Raw genomic sequence first — 17,568 nt, forward strand, 5'->3', positions numbered from 1 at the left:
GCTACTTCTGTTCTTCTTTCCAACTCTGGGCAAGAAGGTCCAGAGAGATGAGGCAACTGTCCAAAAGGAGGGGGTCACCCATTACCCATCCCTAAGACTGCCTAGGCCGCCTCTGGGAGAACTGCTAGGGTAAACTCCTGACCAGACTCAGAGCGCGCCTCCGTAGAGAACTGCCATGAGAAACGGGCATGGGCAGACTCTTTGCAAGCCACAGGCCTCCCTGGCCAAAGTGGGACTTACCGACAAGTTTGTTGATACTTAAAGAATTTTGAAAGTGACACTTAACGAAGTTTGGAAATCCACTTTTAGCTGTGGCTTCATGACACATGTCATCGTGTCACCAGTGTTGCTCTGTGCCAGACCCAGAGTTAGACAAGCAGCCAGGGTCTCCCCAATTCACCTTGTCTGAGTGCAGTTCTATACAGAGTCTGGCCAGTTTACACAGCTTAGAACCGCCCCCTCCCCCCCCCCCCCGCCCAGGGAGAAAGCTTTCACTGTCAGTTTTTTACCACCCCCCCCCATTGTAATATTTGTCTTCATCCTGTCTAATGTTTAATCCATGTTTATCTAGCACTTTATTGACCGATGGTCTGAGTGAAGCGACAAGGCAGCGGGAGCCTTGAGAGCAGGGTTGGCGCCATGGGGCTGCGGGGGCTGCTGTGTGTGTCCCTGGTGTCCCTCCTCACCCTGCAGGCCCTGCCCGCTCAGGCTTCACCCCAAAGGCCCAAAAGCAGCGAGGTATGTGGGTAAACCCTCGGGGCAGAAACAGGCAGCTGGGCCTGGATGGGGCCTGGGAGGGGGACACAAGACCCTCACCCCAGGGACTGGAGAGTGAGGCCAAGGAGCAGAGGATGCAGGCTGTGTCCCACTCCCATACCTCAAAAACGCCCGAGCAGTCACACTCACACTGACCCCGGTTTGTTTTACAGAAGCGACAGGCTGTGGACACAGTGAGTGAGTCTCCGCACAGGAGTCTGTGGTGGGGCCGCTATTACAGCCGCGATTTCCCCGTCCCCAGGGGGGTGTCCCTCTGTTAGTGCTCTGGGCCGAGGGACTCCTGTCTCCTGGAGATGGGGACTCCCCACCCCACCTCGTCCCCAGGTGCTCGGTCTGAGGCAGAGAGAACAGATGGGTCTCCCTGGGAGGTCTGGTTTGTTCCTCAGGCGCCTTGTGTCAGTCAGAACTGGGTGCTGACCCCAATACAACACAAGGCCTCTCACTGGCTCAGAGGCCCCCATCCCAGGCCACCGTGCCCTCACGTCTCACTTTAGACTGTCGACGGCGTGGTCATCCGGAGCTTGAAAGTCCACTGCAAAGTCACCTCTCGCTTCGCCCACACTGTCATCACCAGCCAAGTGGTCAACAGCGCCGACCAACCCAAGGAAGTGGCCTTCGATGTGGAGATCCCCAAGACTGCCTTCATCAGTGACTTTGCCATGTGCGTGCCCTGCCTGACTCCCCCACCCAGAACTGTCCATGCACGGGGCCCAGCCCAGGACCGTGGCTCAACGTGGCCAGACAGTGCACCATCTCCTCATCTCCCAAAGGGCCGCAGGCCAGTTCCGGCTGGGAAGGGAGAACAGTCCTGTAGTAGGTCTGTTTGGGGCTCCCATGGAGGACAGCAACGTGGGGTCTCTGACCATGTTTCCAGCCTAGGGCCCGAAGAGCAAAAGCTACTTTCTGGACTCTGGCTGTAGCTGCCCACCCACTGCCAAGGGGCCTCCGAGCCTCTCTTTGGGCAGAGGGAGGCCAGCAGGAGACGTACCCCCCCACCCCCCGCCATCCGCCCCATGAGTGCTCACCTGCACAGGGCCTTCTAGGGTCTGGGCTGAAAGTACCTCCAATATGTGTGGACAGGGAAGGGCCCCTCCCCTGAGGGCTTCCTCCTCCCTGCAGCACAGCAAATGGGAAAGCATTCATCGGGGACATAAAGGAAAAAGCGGTTGCATGGAAGCAGTACCGGAAAGCGGCGGTCTCAGGAGAGAATGCCGGCCTCGTCAGGTGAGTTCTGAGCCCTGCTGGCCCAGTGTTTGAGGCGGCCTTCCCCTCGGGATAGACCTGAGGGCTGCCAGGTGGCCTTGGGTGCAGAGCAGCCCCGGGCTGATGGGAGGCGAGCACCCTGCCCAAACGCAAATGCCAGCACAGGTGCCCTGGGCAAGGCTGGTGCTGACTTGCCCGTCCCCTAGACCAGCCTGCAGGAGAAGTGGGCCCTGTCCTTGGGCCCTGACTCTGACCAGCCAGCTATGACGAGGGGGAGGGCCAAGGATACCCGGAGCAGCACTACAATAAGAGAGCTTGATTCTGAGGCCCGTGCTTTAGGTGGCAGGAACCACGTGTCACTTACCATTTGTCTGTGTTGCTGCCTCTGGTGGCACGGACAGGGCCTCGGGAAGAACGATGGAGCAGTTCACCATCCACCTCACCATCGGTCCCCGCAGCAAGGCCATGTTCCGGCTGACCTACGAGGACGTGCTGAAGCGAAAGCTCATGCAGTACGACATTGACATCAAAGTTAAGCCCAAGCAGCTGGTGCATCATTTTGAGGTAGATTGCAGGTGACCGCAGGCTCAGGGGGATGGTCTCAGGAGCAGGGCTCCTGCCTCTCCCTCACTGTGGCTCTAAGCGTTGGCCTGGCACTCACCGTGTGCCATCCCAGACCTGAGCACACAAGGAAGGGGACTGACTCCTCAGGGTGGGCTCTGATGGGCAGGGAGCTCCCTGAACCTTTCAGCCTCCTCTCTGAGCCTCAGCTTTCTCGTCTATTAAATGGGGATTCCTGTTTGTCCCAGGACTTCCACAAGGATCACAGGAGATAACAAATGTCCAGGTAGTTTGTAAACGGAAAGTCCTGGGCAGCATGAGGGACTGTGGTTGTCTCTGGCACCTCAATGGTGGCCGAGTTGAGGGGTACAGGCAAGCACACCTTCATTTGGCCAATATTTTTGGAGTGCCTACCAGGCCCTTTGCTGGGGGCTAGGTGGGCGCTGCACACAGTAGGTGGCCAGGGCACATGCTGGCTCTTGGCTGAGACTGGATGATGGCCCAAATGGGAGCCTTGGTGCAGGAATTGCTTCAATGATGCAGATCGACGTGGACATCTTTGAGCCCCAGGGGATCCGTAAGCTGGATGTCCAGACCTCCTTCCTCCCCAAGGAACTGGCAACTCAACTCATCAAGAAGTCCTTCTCAGGCAAAGAGGTATGTGGCATGGCTGAGGGGGGCGGAGGGGGGTGGCGGCCTTCTGGGAATTCTCCAGCTGGCCCAAGCCCTTCTGGAGGGTCCAAGCTTGTCCTGGGAACCAGGCAAGGACTTCAGGCTTCCACTGGGGTGAGAGAGGCAGGTGTTTTCCGGTTGGTATCCCAGGGGAACTTGGCACTCCTGGTTCTTAGAGCCACTTAGCCAAAGCCTGCATGCTGAGGCTGGGGAAGGCACCCACAGTGGCTGTATGGTCTGGGGTGAGTAGCTGGCTTTCTTGAGCCTCAGTCTCCTCTTTGCTTGTCTCATGCCCGTAGGAAAGCATTCAGGGCACACGAGCAAACGTCAGATGCTGTTGAGGTTAGGATTCCAAGCTCCAGTGTTCTTGGAAACATAATTAAGTTCAGACAGGCCTTTGGCCTACCCAGCCACTTGCCACTTGTCACTCACCACCCATTTGCAGGAATCCCAGAGCCCCCTGCCTGCGCCTCCCCAGTCCTGGAGGAGTATGGCATATGGTGGATGATACTAGCTAGTGCCCTCAACTGGAGCCAGGAGCAAACCCTTCAGTTATTATCTAGTGTTAGTAATGACTCAGACATCATTTAAAAAAAATGATTTTTACAGGGGTTTTTTGGGGGGAGTCCTTTTAAACAAAATGTGACACCCCAGAGTGTTAGCAAACATGCCTGCTTTTAGCAAGGGATCAAAGGGATGGGTCTTTGTCTTCCTATCAATTCTTGTCAAGTTTTTTTATTTAATTAATTAATTAATTGATTGATTGATTGATTTTTTACAGAGAGGAAGGGAGAGGGATAGAGAGGTAGAAACATTGATCAGCTGCCTCCTGCACACCTCCTACTGGGGACGTGCCCGCAACCAAGGTACATGCCCTTGACCAGAATCGAACCTGGGACCCTTCAGTCTGCAGGCCGACGCTCTATCCACTGAGCCAAACTGGTTAGGGCAAGTTTTTTTTTTTTTTTAAATGAGCATATCTTATTTTTATAACAAAGAAAAACAAAAAAATAAAAAAGGTCTTAAAGAAAATGTGGAAAGTACAGAAATATAGAAAAGAAATGGGTAAAAACCATCCCCCATTTCCCTGAGCACCAAGACCAAGCCAGTCCAGACCGCAGCTCCCACTCTGGGCCCTTCCTTCTAGCTTCTGCTCCTTGCCGTCCAGGTGCTTCTGTTTCCCCGCACAGGGCTGTAGCCTGGCTTTTCTACTCCATCGTTTGAATTGACTGATGTTCTCATGCTCTCATACTGCTGCCGTTCTGTTTTTATTTGTACCCTAAGTGGTGATGCTTATTAGAGAACATGCCAAAGGTTCAGAAGCATCTAAGCAAAGGAACAGGCTTTCTTTCCTACTACCTACAATGCTACTCTCAGCAGCTGGGTGAGGGCCACACCTGACTCATTTCTATGCCCATGCACACCCCCCCACACACACACACACACTTGATGTTGTTGTCTTTGCAAACATCCTATTTGCCACTGCACACACCAGTAATGCCTGACACCCTTGATGGTTCCAGGGTCATGTGCTTTTCCGCCCCACCGTGGGCCAGCAGCAATCCTGCTCCACATGCTCCTCTACCTTGCTGAATGGGGAATTCAAGGTGACCTACGATGTCAACCGAGACCAGATCTGCGACCTCCTGGTGAGCCCGAAGCTTCTGGCCCACGGCTCAGAGGGTGGGCAGAGGTGCTTGTGCCGAGGCCTCACTCATTCCTTTGTGTTTCAGGTCGCCAATAACTACTTTGCCCACTTCTTTGCCCCCCAAAACTTGACGAGCCTGAACAAGAACCTGGTTTTTGTGATTGACATCAGCAACTCCATGGAAGGCCAGAAAGTGAAGCAGGTAAATGGTGCCTTTACAACTCACCCAACAGAAGCTTCTTCAGCCCGATCACCACACCACACTCGTTCTGCTGCCAGAGTCTGGGTTTGGGATTTCTGCTCCTGCTCAGAGGCAGGGTGACTTAAAGGGAAATTCCAGTGGTTAGGGGTTCTGGAATCACCTGCTCCCTCCCAGTGCAACTGTGGGCAAGTGCATTCACTTCTCAGTGGCAAAATGGCAATGATAATAGTGCCCACAGGGTCATGGGTTATTGATGATGGAGTGCTTGGAAGATGAAACCTGGGGATAAATATGGGGGTTCATGGGGAGGCATCTTGCAACAGGTGGCTCACAGTGCTCTTAAGTGTCTTGTCCATGGTTCAGTGGGACCACAGCTGGACAAGCAGAGTTGTTTTGTGGGTGGTTGTTTTTTTGTTTTTGTCTTTGTTTTTGAATTGATTTTTAGAGATAGAGAGGAAGGGAGAAAGAGAGAGACAGACAGAGATAGAGAGAAACATGGATTTATGCATTCATTGGTTGCTTCTTCTATGTGCCCTGACCAGAGATCGAACCCGCAACCTTGGCATATTGAGACGACACTCTAACCAGGGCAGGACCAGCAGTTTTAGCAACTCAGCCCCCGGGGGTCCTCTTTCTGAATCCCATGCCCCTCGAACTCCAATTATTTCTTCTCCGCACACTGGGTACTTTGCCTTCTCCCTCCCCCTCACCAGCCCCAGGGCCCTGCAGGATGCTCTTCTCCTGGCACCACCTGGCCACCCCCTCCTACTGGTCCACCATGTACCTCTGCCCGGGGGAAACTCTGAAATGCATATCTGGAGCTGACAGAAGCCACTCTCCTGGGGCTCTGACCCTCCACTGACTGACTTGTCCTTGCAGACGAAGGAAGCACTCCTTAAGATCCTGGAGGACATACGGCCAGGGGACTACTTCGACCTGGTCCTCTTTGGGTCTCAAGTGCAGTCGTGGAGGGGCTCACTGGTGCCGGCATCCGCTGCCAATCTGCAAGCAGCTCAGGACTTCGTGCGGCGCTTCTCCCTGGCCGGGTGTAAGGGCAGGTGCCTCGGGCCACCTTGGTGTGGTGTCTGTGCCCTAAGAGTGAGAGCACAGACTGGTCTTTCTCTCCTTTGCAGCCACAAACCTGAATGGAGGTTTGCTCCTGGGAATTGAGATCTTGAACAAAGGTCAGAGAGGCATCTCAGAACTCAGCAACCATGCCCCAATTCTTATCATGTTGACAGATGGCGAGCCCACAGAGGGTAAGCGGCTGGAGGGCGGCCTTGGGAGGTATGATCTCTTCATTCCTGAAGGCATTCAAGCTTCACTTGGAAGCCAAGCCCTGGGGATACTGTTGGGGGTCAGAAAGGCTCAGGGCAAAGGCAAATACTGACCTAAAAACAGAGTTCAGACCGTAAAGTCTGCGGGAGCTCCAAGGCACACTTCTGTCCTCAGCTGGGAGATTGGGGAAGTTCCTGCACGACACAGCATTGCACAGGGCCCAGGAGGAGGGGTGGGATGCCTAGGGTGAATTTAATGAGCTATATATTCAGCACCAACTGGGACCAAGCACAGGACAAGGGACCAAGGCGACATGCCAAGGGAACAGACATGTCTCTGTCCTTGAGGATCCCAGGGTCCTTGGGGGAGGCAGACCCAGGAACAGAAGCTCTGTCGAGGGTCCCGAAAGAACATGGTGCCAGGAGGCTGTGGGACCACAGACAAGGGGCACTTGGCCCAGAAAAGGTCCCAGAAAGACTTGTGGAGGAGGTGACCTCTGAGCTCAGACTGCAGGGAGTTAAGGAGAAGCAGGAAGGGATCCCTGGCCGAGGGGGCAGCTTAAGCAAAAAAAAGAAGAAGGAAAAAAAGGTGTGTGCACTGGCAGGGCCTGCCCAGGAACTGCAGGCAAATACAAAACAGGTGAAACAAGGGTGGAAAGGTCAGCAGAGCTTCACAGGCCACAGAAGGAGCATGGGAGGGTATAGAGTAGAATCTGATCTGCTGTGATAAATGCATGCAGATGGGCAAGGAGCTGTTAGCAGTTGTTGCAGTTCCACAGTTAGCCAGCAGAGGCACTGCCTCACGATGCTTGTGGGAACTGCAGAAGCCTAAGATGGGGAGGCTTGGGTCCCAGGGAGTGTACCTCCAAGTCCCCCCTGTGCTCCGCGTGCCTGTGAGCTGGTATCCAGTCACTGCCTGGGTATGTGGCTGCAGGAGTGACCGACCGTACCCAAATCCTCAAGAACATCCGCAACGCCATTGGGGGCAAGTTCCCGCTCTACAACTTGGGCTTTGGCCAGGATGTGGACTTCAGCTTCCTGGAGGTCATGTCCATGGAGAACAATGGACGGGCCCAGAGGATCTATGAGGACCATGACGCCTCCCAGCAGCTTCAGGTCTCCTCCTTCCCCCACCCGGCCCCGGCCCCCAATGCACCACCAATGGCAGCCCATGGGGAGCCCCGCCTTGGCAGTCACTTGCCTATCAGCTTAGAGGAGCAGATAAAGCTTTGGCATGGATTCAAATTAGCTGTGTGCCTCAAGCCAGTTACATAACCCTTCTGAACCTATGCTTCTTTCTATAAAGTGTGGATCCCAACACCCCACTTTGTGAGTGTGTTTCCCATTGGGTGCCCAGGGTAATCCATCAGTTCTGAAGCTGCCCTTCCCATCCGTGCAGGGTTTCTACAACCAGGTAGCCACCCCCTTGCTGGTGGATGTGGAGTTGCAATACCCCAAGGACACTGTTTCAGAGCTGACCCAGCACAGCCATAAGCAGTACTACGAAGGTTCGGAGATCGTGGTGGCTGGGCGCATCGCTGACCAGAAGCTGAGCAGCTTCAAGGCGGATGTGCGGGCCCATGCGGTAAATAGTGGGCCATGGAGGGTGGAGAGGCCCGGCAGTACCCAGACGCTGCAAACCTACACTGTTCCCCACTCCTGCATCATGCAACCCTCCCCTCCCCCCGAGGCCTGAACATTCCTCCATGAAGGTGTCTTGGGGACAGGATGGTATGAAGCCAATATGGCCTTGATTAGTTGTAGTCCCTTGGCCCGATATGGACCACCTGTAACTCCTCACACCATTCCCCGCAAGGCACGAGAGAGCAAGAGGCCAGCCTCTTCCTTCTCACTTGAACAGCATTTCCTGAACACCTACTGTGCACCCGGCTTTATGCCAAGTTGCAGAGCATGTGTCCTTGTGCACATTGAGGGTCAGGATGTGTGAGACCTGGACCCTGCCCTCAGTGTGGTTGAGGGTGCAGGACTCAGGCTTTGAGTGAGGAGAGCTGATCTGGACCCTGACTCCACCCTGAGCAGCTTGGTGACCTTGAGCAAATGGACCCAGCTCTCTAGGTCTCCGTTTCCTTTCTGTACCATGGGGGTAACACTACCTGGAGAGCTGTGTGGAGTAAGTGGAATGATCCACATACGATGCTTACACAGTGCCCGGTGCCTGGGACGCCTTTAGGAAGCGCTGCCCCATTGTTGTAGCTGGGGAGAGAAGGGACATCTATGTGCTGTGGCAGCTGGAACGGTGCAGCCCACCGGCAGCAAGGCAGGTGTTTGGAGGAGCGGGGCATGGTCGAAACAGCCACATGGTGGAAGCAGCCTTGAAAGACAGTTATTCCATGAGGTCAGGGCCTGGTTCTCCTAGCCCTGGGATGCCCAGGGCCTAGAGCAACTTGGTTCACAGAGAATGCTCAGTAAGCTTTTGTGGAAAGAATGAATGGATGGGGATGAGGAGAACAGGCTTAAGAAAGGGGGCTGCTGAGAAGGAAGTTGCTGAGATCAGACTAGAGTGGGGCCCCTTGGAGCCTCAAGCACCAGCAGTGGTTGTGCTCCTCAGAGCTCACAGCCTGTCTCCCCATCACAACCCTCAGGATGGCCGAGAATTCAAGACAACCTGCCTGGTGGACGAGGAAGAGATGAAGAAACTGCTCCGAGAGCGAGGCCACATGCTGGAGAACCACGTCGAACGCCTCTGGGCCTACCTCACCATCCAGGAGCTGCTGGCCAAGCGGTATGACCCTTGTGGCTGCCAGGCAGGCACTGTCCACACCAGAGTACCCCTCACCCTCAGATTTACTGTCCTGCTATGCTCACTGAGTTAATATCAACCAGTCAGTCAATAGTGTGGGCAGGGCCCACTGGGGCCACAGGACTGCCTGCTCTTAGCCCCAACCGAGCTACTGTGGGGGAGGCTACCCTTTACCATGTCCAGGCACACTCACTTACTCCTCACAAAGCGCAGGAGAATGTCCTCATCATCCCCATTTCACGGATAAGCAAACTGAGGCTCAAGGAGGTGAGACCACTTGCCCAGAATCTCACAGCTATTCAATTCTCGGAGTTTTTCTGAGGCACATCCCCGAACCCTGCCAAATCTCCAGGCTTTCTGTGTGGGAGGTCTTTAAGACATGAGGTCCATGATGATAGCCACTGACCAAGGACACTGTAGGTGCTCAATCCATGTTTGGTGAATGAGTGAGTTAGCAAATGAGGGAAAGGACCAGGGAGTGCAAGTCCATTGTTGTCCAAGCTGCGGGGCTTGGAGCAGGTGTCTGTTCCACAGGATGAAGTTGGAGGGGGAGGAGAAGGCCAAACTGTTGGCCAAGGCCCTGCAGATGTCGCTAGCCTATCAATTTGTGACCCCGCTGACCTCCATGACCATGAGGGGTTTGGTAGATGAGGACGGCCTGGAGCCCGTCATTGACAAGCCAACAGAGGGTATGATCTCTTCAGTGGGGGAGGCTGTGGGCCTTGGGGAGGCTTCTGGGGGCTTTAATTCTCCTCCCTTTCTCTCCCTTCCAGGTTCTCCCTTGGGTGAGTTTTTAAATCACATTGGTTTTCTCAAGGGGTTTCCAGTGGCTGGGCAAGTGGCACGTGCTCCCGGGCTCAGGCAGGCAGCTCCCACCCCCATCTCCCTGCCTCCAGCCCTTCATGGCCTCTTCTTCCCCACAACGCCCTTGCCCACGTCGCCACACACTAGTTGCTGCCTCCTGGCACAGCCTGAACCCCCGCTGGCCTCCTGTGGGGCCTCGTGTGAGCACATGTCTGTGGGGGGCTGGCACCCCAGGAGGAGGGCCGGGACCCCAGGAGGTGGTCCTGACTGGCCTCTGGGCCCAGGGTGCACTGGGACAATAAGGTGCACATGCCTTTTGTGGGGGGCGGCAAGGCTGACACTGTCGTTGTCCTCCACAGAGATGCTGGGACCCAAAAGGAGTAAGTGGCAGCCTTCTTGATGACACACAACTCTACCTCTCTCCCCGTACTGTCCCTCAGCTGTGCCTTCAGTCCTGAGCAAAGCCTAGGTGTTTCCTGGTGAGGAAACCCAGCCCAGGGCTGCCTTCCTCTGCTCCGGCTCTCCTCATGCCGCTCCCTGCGAGTCCTCAGACAACACCCTGAGGAGGACCTGGCCTCCCCCGCCCTTTTGCTACCAGCCCCACCAGGTCCCCATGGCAGGAGACAGAACAGGTTGGCCCCCTGCCCTGGGCCAAACTTCTCTTCTTACCTCCGGAGAGGCATCCCGGGCTCTGTGTCCACTCCTGCTCCGGTGGCCTCAGGGGTGGGAGGGGCCTCGGAAAAGGAGCCAGCAGCTCCGGGGAGGCCCAGCGGCCTTCCTTCTAAATGCCATTCACTCTTGCCGGTCAGCGTTCGTGCTGCCGGCCTGGCAGCAGCCTTCTCCAACTCGCCCCACTGTCCCGGAGAAGATAATCACAAGTGGTGAGTCCTTGGGAGGGTCCGAGGGACACCCTGCCTGATTGAACCCTGGCCCCGCCGGCACCATCTGTCCACTGCCCAATCTAATGGACTCCATGCTGTTCCCAGTGGACACGGACCCCCACTTCATCATCCACGTGCCCCAGAAAGAGGACGCACTGTGCTTCAACATCAACGAAGAGCCTGGTGTGGTCCTGAATCTGGTGCAGGACCCCAACACAGGTACGGTGACATCACACCCTCTGCCAGGCAGGGCAGGGCCTGGGCTCCTCTGCCCTTGACATTCAGCCAAGGACAGGACGATGGCTGGGGCCTCCACTTCTTGCATCCCGTGCTTCTGTCTGTCACGTGGCCTCAAGTGGCCTTTTTCTCACCCCATCCACCTTCTCGGGCCCTGTACTCAGGGCCTGCTTCATGTGTGGGTGACCTGTGCGGGTGCTCAGGACCCCACATTTAGAAGGGCCCCAGGCTCAGTTTAATAGTTCCCTGTTGCTGCCTTGAAAGTCTTAACAATTTTTAAACAAGGAGACCCTTATTTTCGTTTTGTACGGAGACCTGCAAATTATGTAGCCATCCTGCCCTGCCTTTCTCCCCGGCATGACTGGGAGCCTCAGCATCCGTCTCCCCAGCAGTGCTCAGGTGATGGGAATGACTTCCTCTCCATCTCTCAGTCACTTCTGTCCTCCCAGTCCAGCCAGTCCATCTGCACATGTTTGTTGAGCACGTGCTAGGGGCTGGAGACGCAGTGGAGACCGAGACTAAGTCCCTGCTCTCATGGAGTTTAGAGGAGACAAACAGGTGAACAAATTCATAGATGACAATTTTGGAGCATGAGACCTGCTGTGTTAGGACAGTGGTGGCAGGGAAGGGGCCTTTTGGCTGCTCAGGTCAGGGGAGGCCTCTGGGAAGAGGCCCCCCCCCAAATGTGTCTACAGAACCTACTGTGACCTGCCCCTGTGTCAGGGACTGGGGTCAGAGAGAAGGAGCAGGCCATGTCCTGCAAGACCTCTTTCAGGGCCCAGACCCGAGGGCTCCATGCTGGATAGGTAGTGTGGTGGGAGGGAAGAGGAGGCAGTGCTGTGTGTAGCCTGGACCAGTCCTGAAGCCTCCCCTCGGGAGGTGAGGCCCTTAAAGATGGCTTGGCATGGGTGGGGTGGTGTGTGTCAGTGAATGGGCCCTTACCGCACTGCAGGCTTCTCAGTGAATGCGCAGCTCATCGGCGATAAGGCCAGGAGCCCTGGGCAGCACGAGGGTACATACTTCGGACGGCTGGGGATCGCAAACCCTGTTACGGACTTTCAACTGGAAGTGACTCCTCAGAACATCACCCTGAACCCTGGCTCACATGGGCCTGTGTTTTCCTGGAGGGACCAGGCTTCGCTGCGGCAGGATGGGTAACTGGGCTGGGACTGGGCCTGGGCAGGGGGGCAGGGGCAAGGTGGGGGAGCGGGGAAGGCGGGTTGCAGGGGCGGGGGCGGAGGGGGGGTAGGCAAGGCAGAAGCCCCAGAGTCAGCTTTGCTGCGAGAGCCTGCTGGGCCCTTGTCCCCTGAGCCATGTCAGTGAATGACCTTCATGTGGCCTCCGTGTGGGCTGTGCAGACATGTAGAATCTGTGAACCACTCCATTTCCCTCGATCTCTGGACATGTGTTCTGGAGCAGCTGCCTGGATGCCTGTGCTCCCTGGCACCCTAGCCCACCCCATCTCCACCAAACAAAGCTGACCACCTCTTCCCAGGAGCCCTCCTAGTCTCTTCCTCTATTGAACTTTAGAGTTCTCTTTCAGCACCTGCTTAGTATGCCTTACCTTGTGTTTTTCCTTCATTCACACCTTCATTCAACAAACTCCTTTGAGCAACAGAGCCCAATGCTGGGCAGCAGAGCTATAGGAAGAGGTGATATGTGGGAGTCAAAGAACGCAGACTCTGACATTAGATAGGCTGGAGTCCAAGGCCTGGCTCTGCTGCTTATAGCTGTGTGACCTTGGGAAAGTTACTTAACCTCTCTGAGCCTCCGTCCTCACAGGATCAGAGTGAGAACTGAATGGTGCAGTTTGCTTTGGAAGGCTAGGCACAGGTCCTAGCCCATTGCAAGGGCCCTATGTTTAATAGCAGCATGTGGGAAGAAGCATAGAGCAGGCAACACCCAATCATTTGGGAGTGAGAGTATGGGGGGCTCATAAGAGCTGGATCCCAGAGGACAAGGCAGCTAAATGGAGAGGGATGCAGTGCAGCCACCTATGTCCCCATGGCCACCTGCCCCTGCAGGGTGGTGATGACCATCAACAGGAAGAGGAACCTGGTGGTGTCTGTGGAGGATGGAGGCACCTTTGAGGTTGTCCTGCACCGGGTGTGGAAGGGGAGTGCCATCCACCAGGACTTCCTGGGCTTCTACGTGCTAGATAGTCACCGGATGTCGGCGCGGACACACGGGCTGCTGGGTACGGCTCACCAGGCGGGCAGAGCTGTGGGGGTGGGGCGTTGAAGCCAGTGGACTGGTCAGCTGTGCAGTTGGGCATCTGGTCAGGGTCACCTCCAACATGACTTCCAAGGCTCAGAGATCCAAAGAGGGCTTGTCCTGGTGAGGGTCTTGACCTTCAAAAAGGCTCTGATGAAGCAAACGCACAGTGAAACCCAAGTGTAAGCAGGTGGGGGAGCAAATGGGGAGAGGCCCGGTTAGCAAGCAGAACGGTCCAGTGGGCCCAGAGGCCCCTGGTGGGATGGTCATCAGCCACAGTGCTTCTCCTGTGGCCTTCCTGCAGACAGTGTTCTCTGGGGGCCCTACCCACCAACCCTCTCTCCCAGCCAGATTCCTCGGGAACTGGCCCAAAAGGACAGGAGGTGTCACCAGCTGACAATACAGCTGCTTCTCTATAGCAGGTGAACTAGATGAGTGGCTTTGATGCCAAAATTTATGAGAAACAGTAAAGCTCTTGAAAAAAATTCAACCAACTCTTAAACCTCCAGTGAGCACCTACTAAGTGCAACGCATGAACAAAGCTCCCAGCCAGTAACTGCTGCCTCCAATGTGCCTTTCCAGGACAATTCTTTCACCCCTTTGATTATAAAGTGTCCGACCTGCACCCAGGCTCCGACCCCACAAAGACAGACGCCACAATGGTGGTGAAGAACCAACGACTTACCGTCACCAGGTGGGTGGGCTGCTCTGCTAGCATCTCTGCCCTTGGTGGTGCCTATCGTTGGTCCAAGCCGTCCTCCTGGTATCACATGGGTGGGGTGGGCTTCCTGGGAGGGGTAGCCCTGCTGGATCCTCAAGGTGACCCCAGCTGACCTGTCTCTCCCCAGGGGCTTGCAAAAAGACTACAGCAAGGACCCGCGGCATGGGACCGAGGTGACCTGCTGGTTCATCCACAACAATGGGGCCGGACTGATCGATGGTGTTCACACTGACTACATCGTCCCCGATATCTTCTGAGCCCCCTGGCCAGCACACCTGCCCTGCCTTGGAGGAGGACGGCATCCTGATCTATTGCCCAGGCCACACCTCCCTGTTCAAGGGGTCCCCTGTGTCAAAGCATCCATGACTTCCATTAAAGACAGACCATGCCCTTCCAGGCTGCTGCTCTTTGGACGGGACAATGGCAGGGAGGCAATTCAAGATGTTGCCCCTCAGCAGGGCTCTGGGGTCACAGCAGAACTGGAGGTTGGAAGGTCACCCACACCAATTAGCCTGCACCCCATCCTGTTCTCCCCTGCCACCTGCCCCCTAACCTCTGCCATCTGAATGCCCTGAGAGTACCCCACATCTCCTGCCACAGGTTCAGGGACCAAATGACACTCTGGCAGCATGGACAGGAATGACCAGCCACAGCCACTCCTGCCTCAGTGCTTCCTGGAGCCAGGCACTGTTCTAAGTGCCTTCGTTGAATGAGCTCAATGCATGCTCCCAGCAGCACTGGGCGGGGGGGGGGGGGGGGGGGAGCTTTTATCAGGCCCCTTGATAGCTAAGGAAACTGAGGTGAGGCAATTTGTCCAAAAATCACTCATCTTCTAAGGGGCAGAGCTGGGATTTGAACCGTGCTGTGTGGCATCAGCATCTGAGTGCTTTACTACTCCCATATCAATACTCCAGTCAGGTGGGCGACTGGTAGCCACAGCCTTGTGGGATTTGACACTAGAAATTCCACAGCATCACTTAAAGTGAATGTATGAAAGAAGTGCTACCAGTAGCTGGAGGCTGCACCCGCTGGACTCAGGGTCTCAGGAGACAGTTCCTGTCCCCACCCTTCGCTCCATTCCCCCGTGGGGGGTTTGCAACCTCTGACAGGAGATACTATTTCCCAAAGGCAGAGGTGGCCAGTGCTAGAAGCTGGGGTTTCAGGGGCCAGGAACAGCAGCTCTCTGGCTCCCATACTGGTTCATGGAATATTCCACCAGGGTCCTTCCTTTCCATGGCTTTGCCTTGGGCCCAGCAAAGCCCAATGTCAAAGGGTGCAGGTGCAGGGAGCGAGGTGAACCTAAACTTCAGGATGCTGCCGCCCCTTCAGGTGAACGTGGACAGGCCCCCACTCACTCCTTTCCAAAGGGTTTCTGCTTTTTCTCTGTTCAGTTCCCACTCCAAATGAGGCCCACGAGGGCCCACATCAACAACACCAACGCTGAGTTCCGTGGCTGCTCCTGGCACAGGGAACACAGAGCCCTCCATGGCAGGCGGCGGGGCGGCCGATGGAGTTCCAGAGATCAATCTGTTGTCTGGAGTGTCCTGGGCTTCTCCAGGGAGAGCCGTGGGCTGCCAGCTGGGAGTCACTCTGAGCAAGGCTCTGCCGGATTGGGGCCTCATTTCCCCTTCCTGAAGAAAGAAAATGGGCGAGTCTCAGGGTCTCTTAGGTTGTATCTAAGTCTAAATTCTGCATGATGACCTTAGGTCCCTCCAAGTGCCCAGCTGTCCCTCAGGAGCCTCCTGAGCAACCTCAGATTGCTATTTCAAGTTGACCCTCCCACAAAACGCAATGTATTTGGGGATGGGGTGGTTTCTCGCTCTGTTTCTCTGTTCCTAGCAGTCAACTCTCTCTGCACATCTCACAGTCAGGGGCAGAACTTTCAGCCAAGGCCATGGTACAATCCATAAATTAGCTGCCCTGTGCCCAGGCATCCTTGTCAACTCCATTAAGAGTGGCTGAGTGGGCCCGGCCAGTGTTGCTCAGTGGTTGAGCTTTGACCAATGAATCAGGAGGTCACGGTTCGATTCCTGGTCTGGGCACATGCCAGGGTTGCAGGCTCGATCCCTAGTAGGGAGCATGCAGGAGGCAGTCGATCAATGATTCTCTCACTCATCATTGATATTTCTATCTCTCTCTCCCTTCCTCTCTGAAATCAATAAAAATATATTAAAGGTGCTGAAACCGGTTTGGCTCGGTGGATAGAGCGTCGGCCTGCGGACTCAAGGGTCCCAGGTTCGATTCCGGTCAAGGGCATGTACCTTGGTTGTGGGCACATCCCCAGTAGGGGGTGTGCAAGAGGCAGCTGATCGATGTCTCTCTCTCATCGATGTTTCTAACTCTCTATCCCTATCTCTTCCTCTCTGTAAAAAATCAATACAATATATATTTAAAAAAATATATATATATATATATATGTATTAAAGGGAAAAAAAACAGAGAGAGTGGTTAAGTGGGAGGGTTACTGGGTCACTTTGCTCATAGCTGCCACTCTGGAAGATCCAGGGGCTGCTAGGGACCTCGTGTGGCCTAGGAGTCTCCTTGCCCACTAGGAGGGGACCAGACCCTGCCTCCGAAGCTTCTAGCCTCAGTGGACACTGTTGGAAAATGACTCTCTCTCTTTTTTTAATCCTCACCTGAGGACAGGTTTTCAGTGATTTTCAGAGAGAGAGGAAGGGAGAGCGGGAGAGAGGGATACATTGATCTGTTGTTTCCTGCACGTGCCCCAACTAGGGATCAAATCCAAAACGCAGGTATGTGCCCTGACTGGGAAGCAAACCTGCAACCCAGGTATGTGCCCAGACCAGGAACCGAACCCATAATATTTTGGCGTATGGATGATGCTCCAACCAACTGAGCACCCCTGCCAGGGCGGGAAATGACTCTTTAAGAAACTGAAGGCAGCTGAGTCACTGGCCAAGCCCTGGGAACTCAGGGATGAATGTGACATGGCCTGGCCCTCCGGGAGCCCAGAATCTAGAGGCCGAAATCAGTCCTCAACATGCAAACCTCAACACAGGGTACCGATGCAGCAAGCTGCCTGTGGTCAGCCAGGGGATGAAAGAGGAGGGCTCCGGAGGAGGGCACAGTGGGGGCAGAGATGAGAGAAGCGATGTGCAGACTAGGGGAGGGCATGCCAGTGGGCGGAGAGAAAGTGCAGAAAAGCAAGTTGGAATCAGGCCACAGGACTTGGGGTTCACCTTTTCCCTGGGCCATGAGAACCAGAGAAGGCTAATGAGCAAGGGCTGCAGCCATGGGAATGGGAGCCTTAGAGTGATGGGTCCGGTTCTGTGCCCTGGCGCCTTGAGCAGGGGGTGGCTGCGATCCAGGGGCCCAGCCAGTGGTGTGGGTAAGAGCCAGCGAGGCTGGGAGATTTAGGCTGTTTGCTCTAAATGTGACTCCACACCTTGTCACCATTGTCCCCACCCAGGGAGTCCCAGGGCCCATTTGCCAGCACACAGCTTCCGCTTACCCCAGGCCTCCATGTCCCCCAGCCGCTGGGAGTGAAGTTCACACGCTGTTGACAATAACCATGGGGCCCCTTTGGTTCAGGCAAATCCAGGTTCTGTTACTCCATCCACACGCTGGCTTCCCGGACAGCCTCTGCCTC

General features: G+C 55.4%; 1 protein-coding gene across 2 annotated transcripts; it reads left to right on the top strand.

Annotated features, from left to right (window-relative positions):
- The first annotated feature begins 623 nt into the window (after window positions 1-623).
- Window positions 624-14,299, top strand: ITIH1 (inter-alpha-trypsin inhibitor heavy chain 1). Of its 2 annotated transcripts, XM_079794517.1 has the most exons (21): window positions 624-738; window positions 930-950; window positions 1,272-1,438; window positions 1,897-2,001; window positions 2,382-2,544; window positions 3,085-3,198; window positions 4,737-4,862; window positions 4,947-5,063; window positions 5,943-6,111; window positions 6,197-6,322; window positions 7,275-7,456; window positions 7,740-7,925; window positions 8,944-9,083; window positions 9,636-9,804; window positions 10,267-10,285; window positions 10,715-10,786; window positions 10,892-11,005; window positions 11,976-12,177; window positions 13,048-13,220; window positions 13,820-13,931; window positions 14,086-14,299. In XM_079794517.1, the coding sequence occupies exons 1-21, from the start codon at window positions 640-642 to the stop codon at window positions 14,213-14,215; spliced, it is 2,706 nt and encodes a 901-aa protein (XP_079650643.1). In that variant the 5' UTR covers window positions 624-639; the 3' UTR covers window positions 14,216-14,299. The 2 variants fall into 2 exon arrangements, with proteins under 2 accessions (XP_079650643.1, XP_079650644.1); XM_079794518.1 differs by lacking the exon at window positions 930-950 and having other exon boundaries at window positions 630-738.
- Window positions 14,300-17,568: the final 3,269 nt, after the last annotated feature.

The sequence above is a fragment of the Cnephaeus nilssonii genome, assembly GCF_951640355.1.
Source record: "Cnephaeus nilssonii genome assembly, chromosome: 17".
NCBI lineage: Eukaryota > Metazoa > Chordata > Mammalia > Chiroptera > Vespertilionidae > Cnephaeus > Cnephaeus nilssonii.

Bases quoted from the DNA above. Each gene is read 5' to 3' on its own strand.
- ITIH1 (XM_079794517.1), top strand. From the start codon at position 640: ATGGGGCTGCGGGGGCTGCTGTGTGTGTCCCTGGTGTCCCTCCTCACC. The intron at 739-929 runs GTATGTGGGTAA...TTTGTTTTACAG, and splicing joins AAAGGCCCAAAAGCAGCGAG to AAGCGACAGGCTGTGGACAC. The intron at 5,064-5,942 runs GTAAATGGTGCC...TTGTCCTTGCAG, and splicing joins AAGGCCAGAAAGTGAAGCAG to ACGAAGGAAGCACTCCTTAA.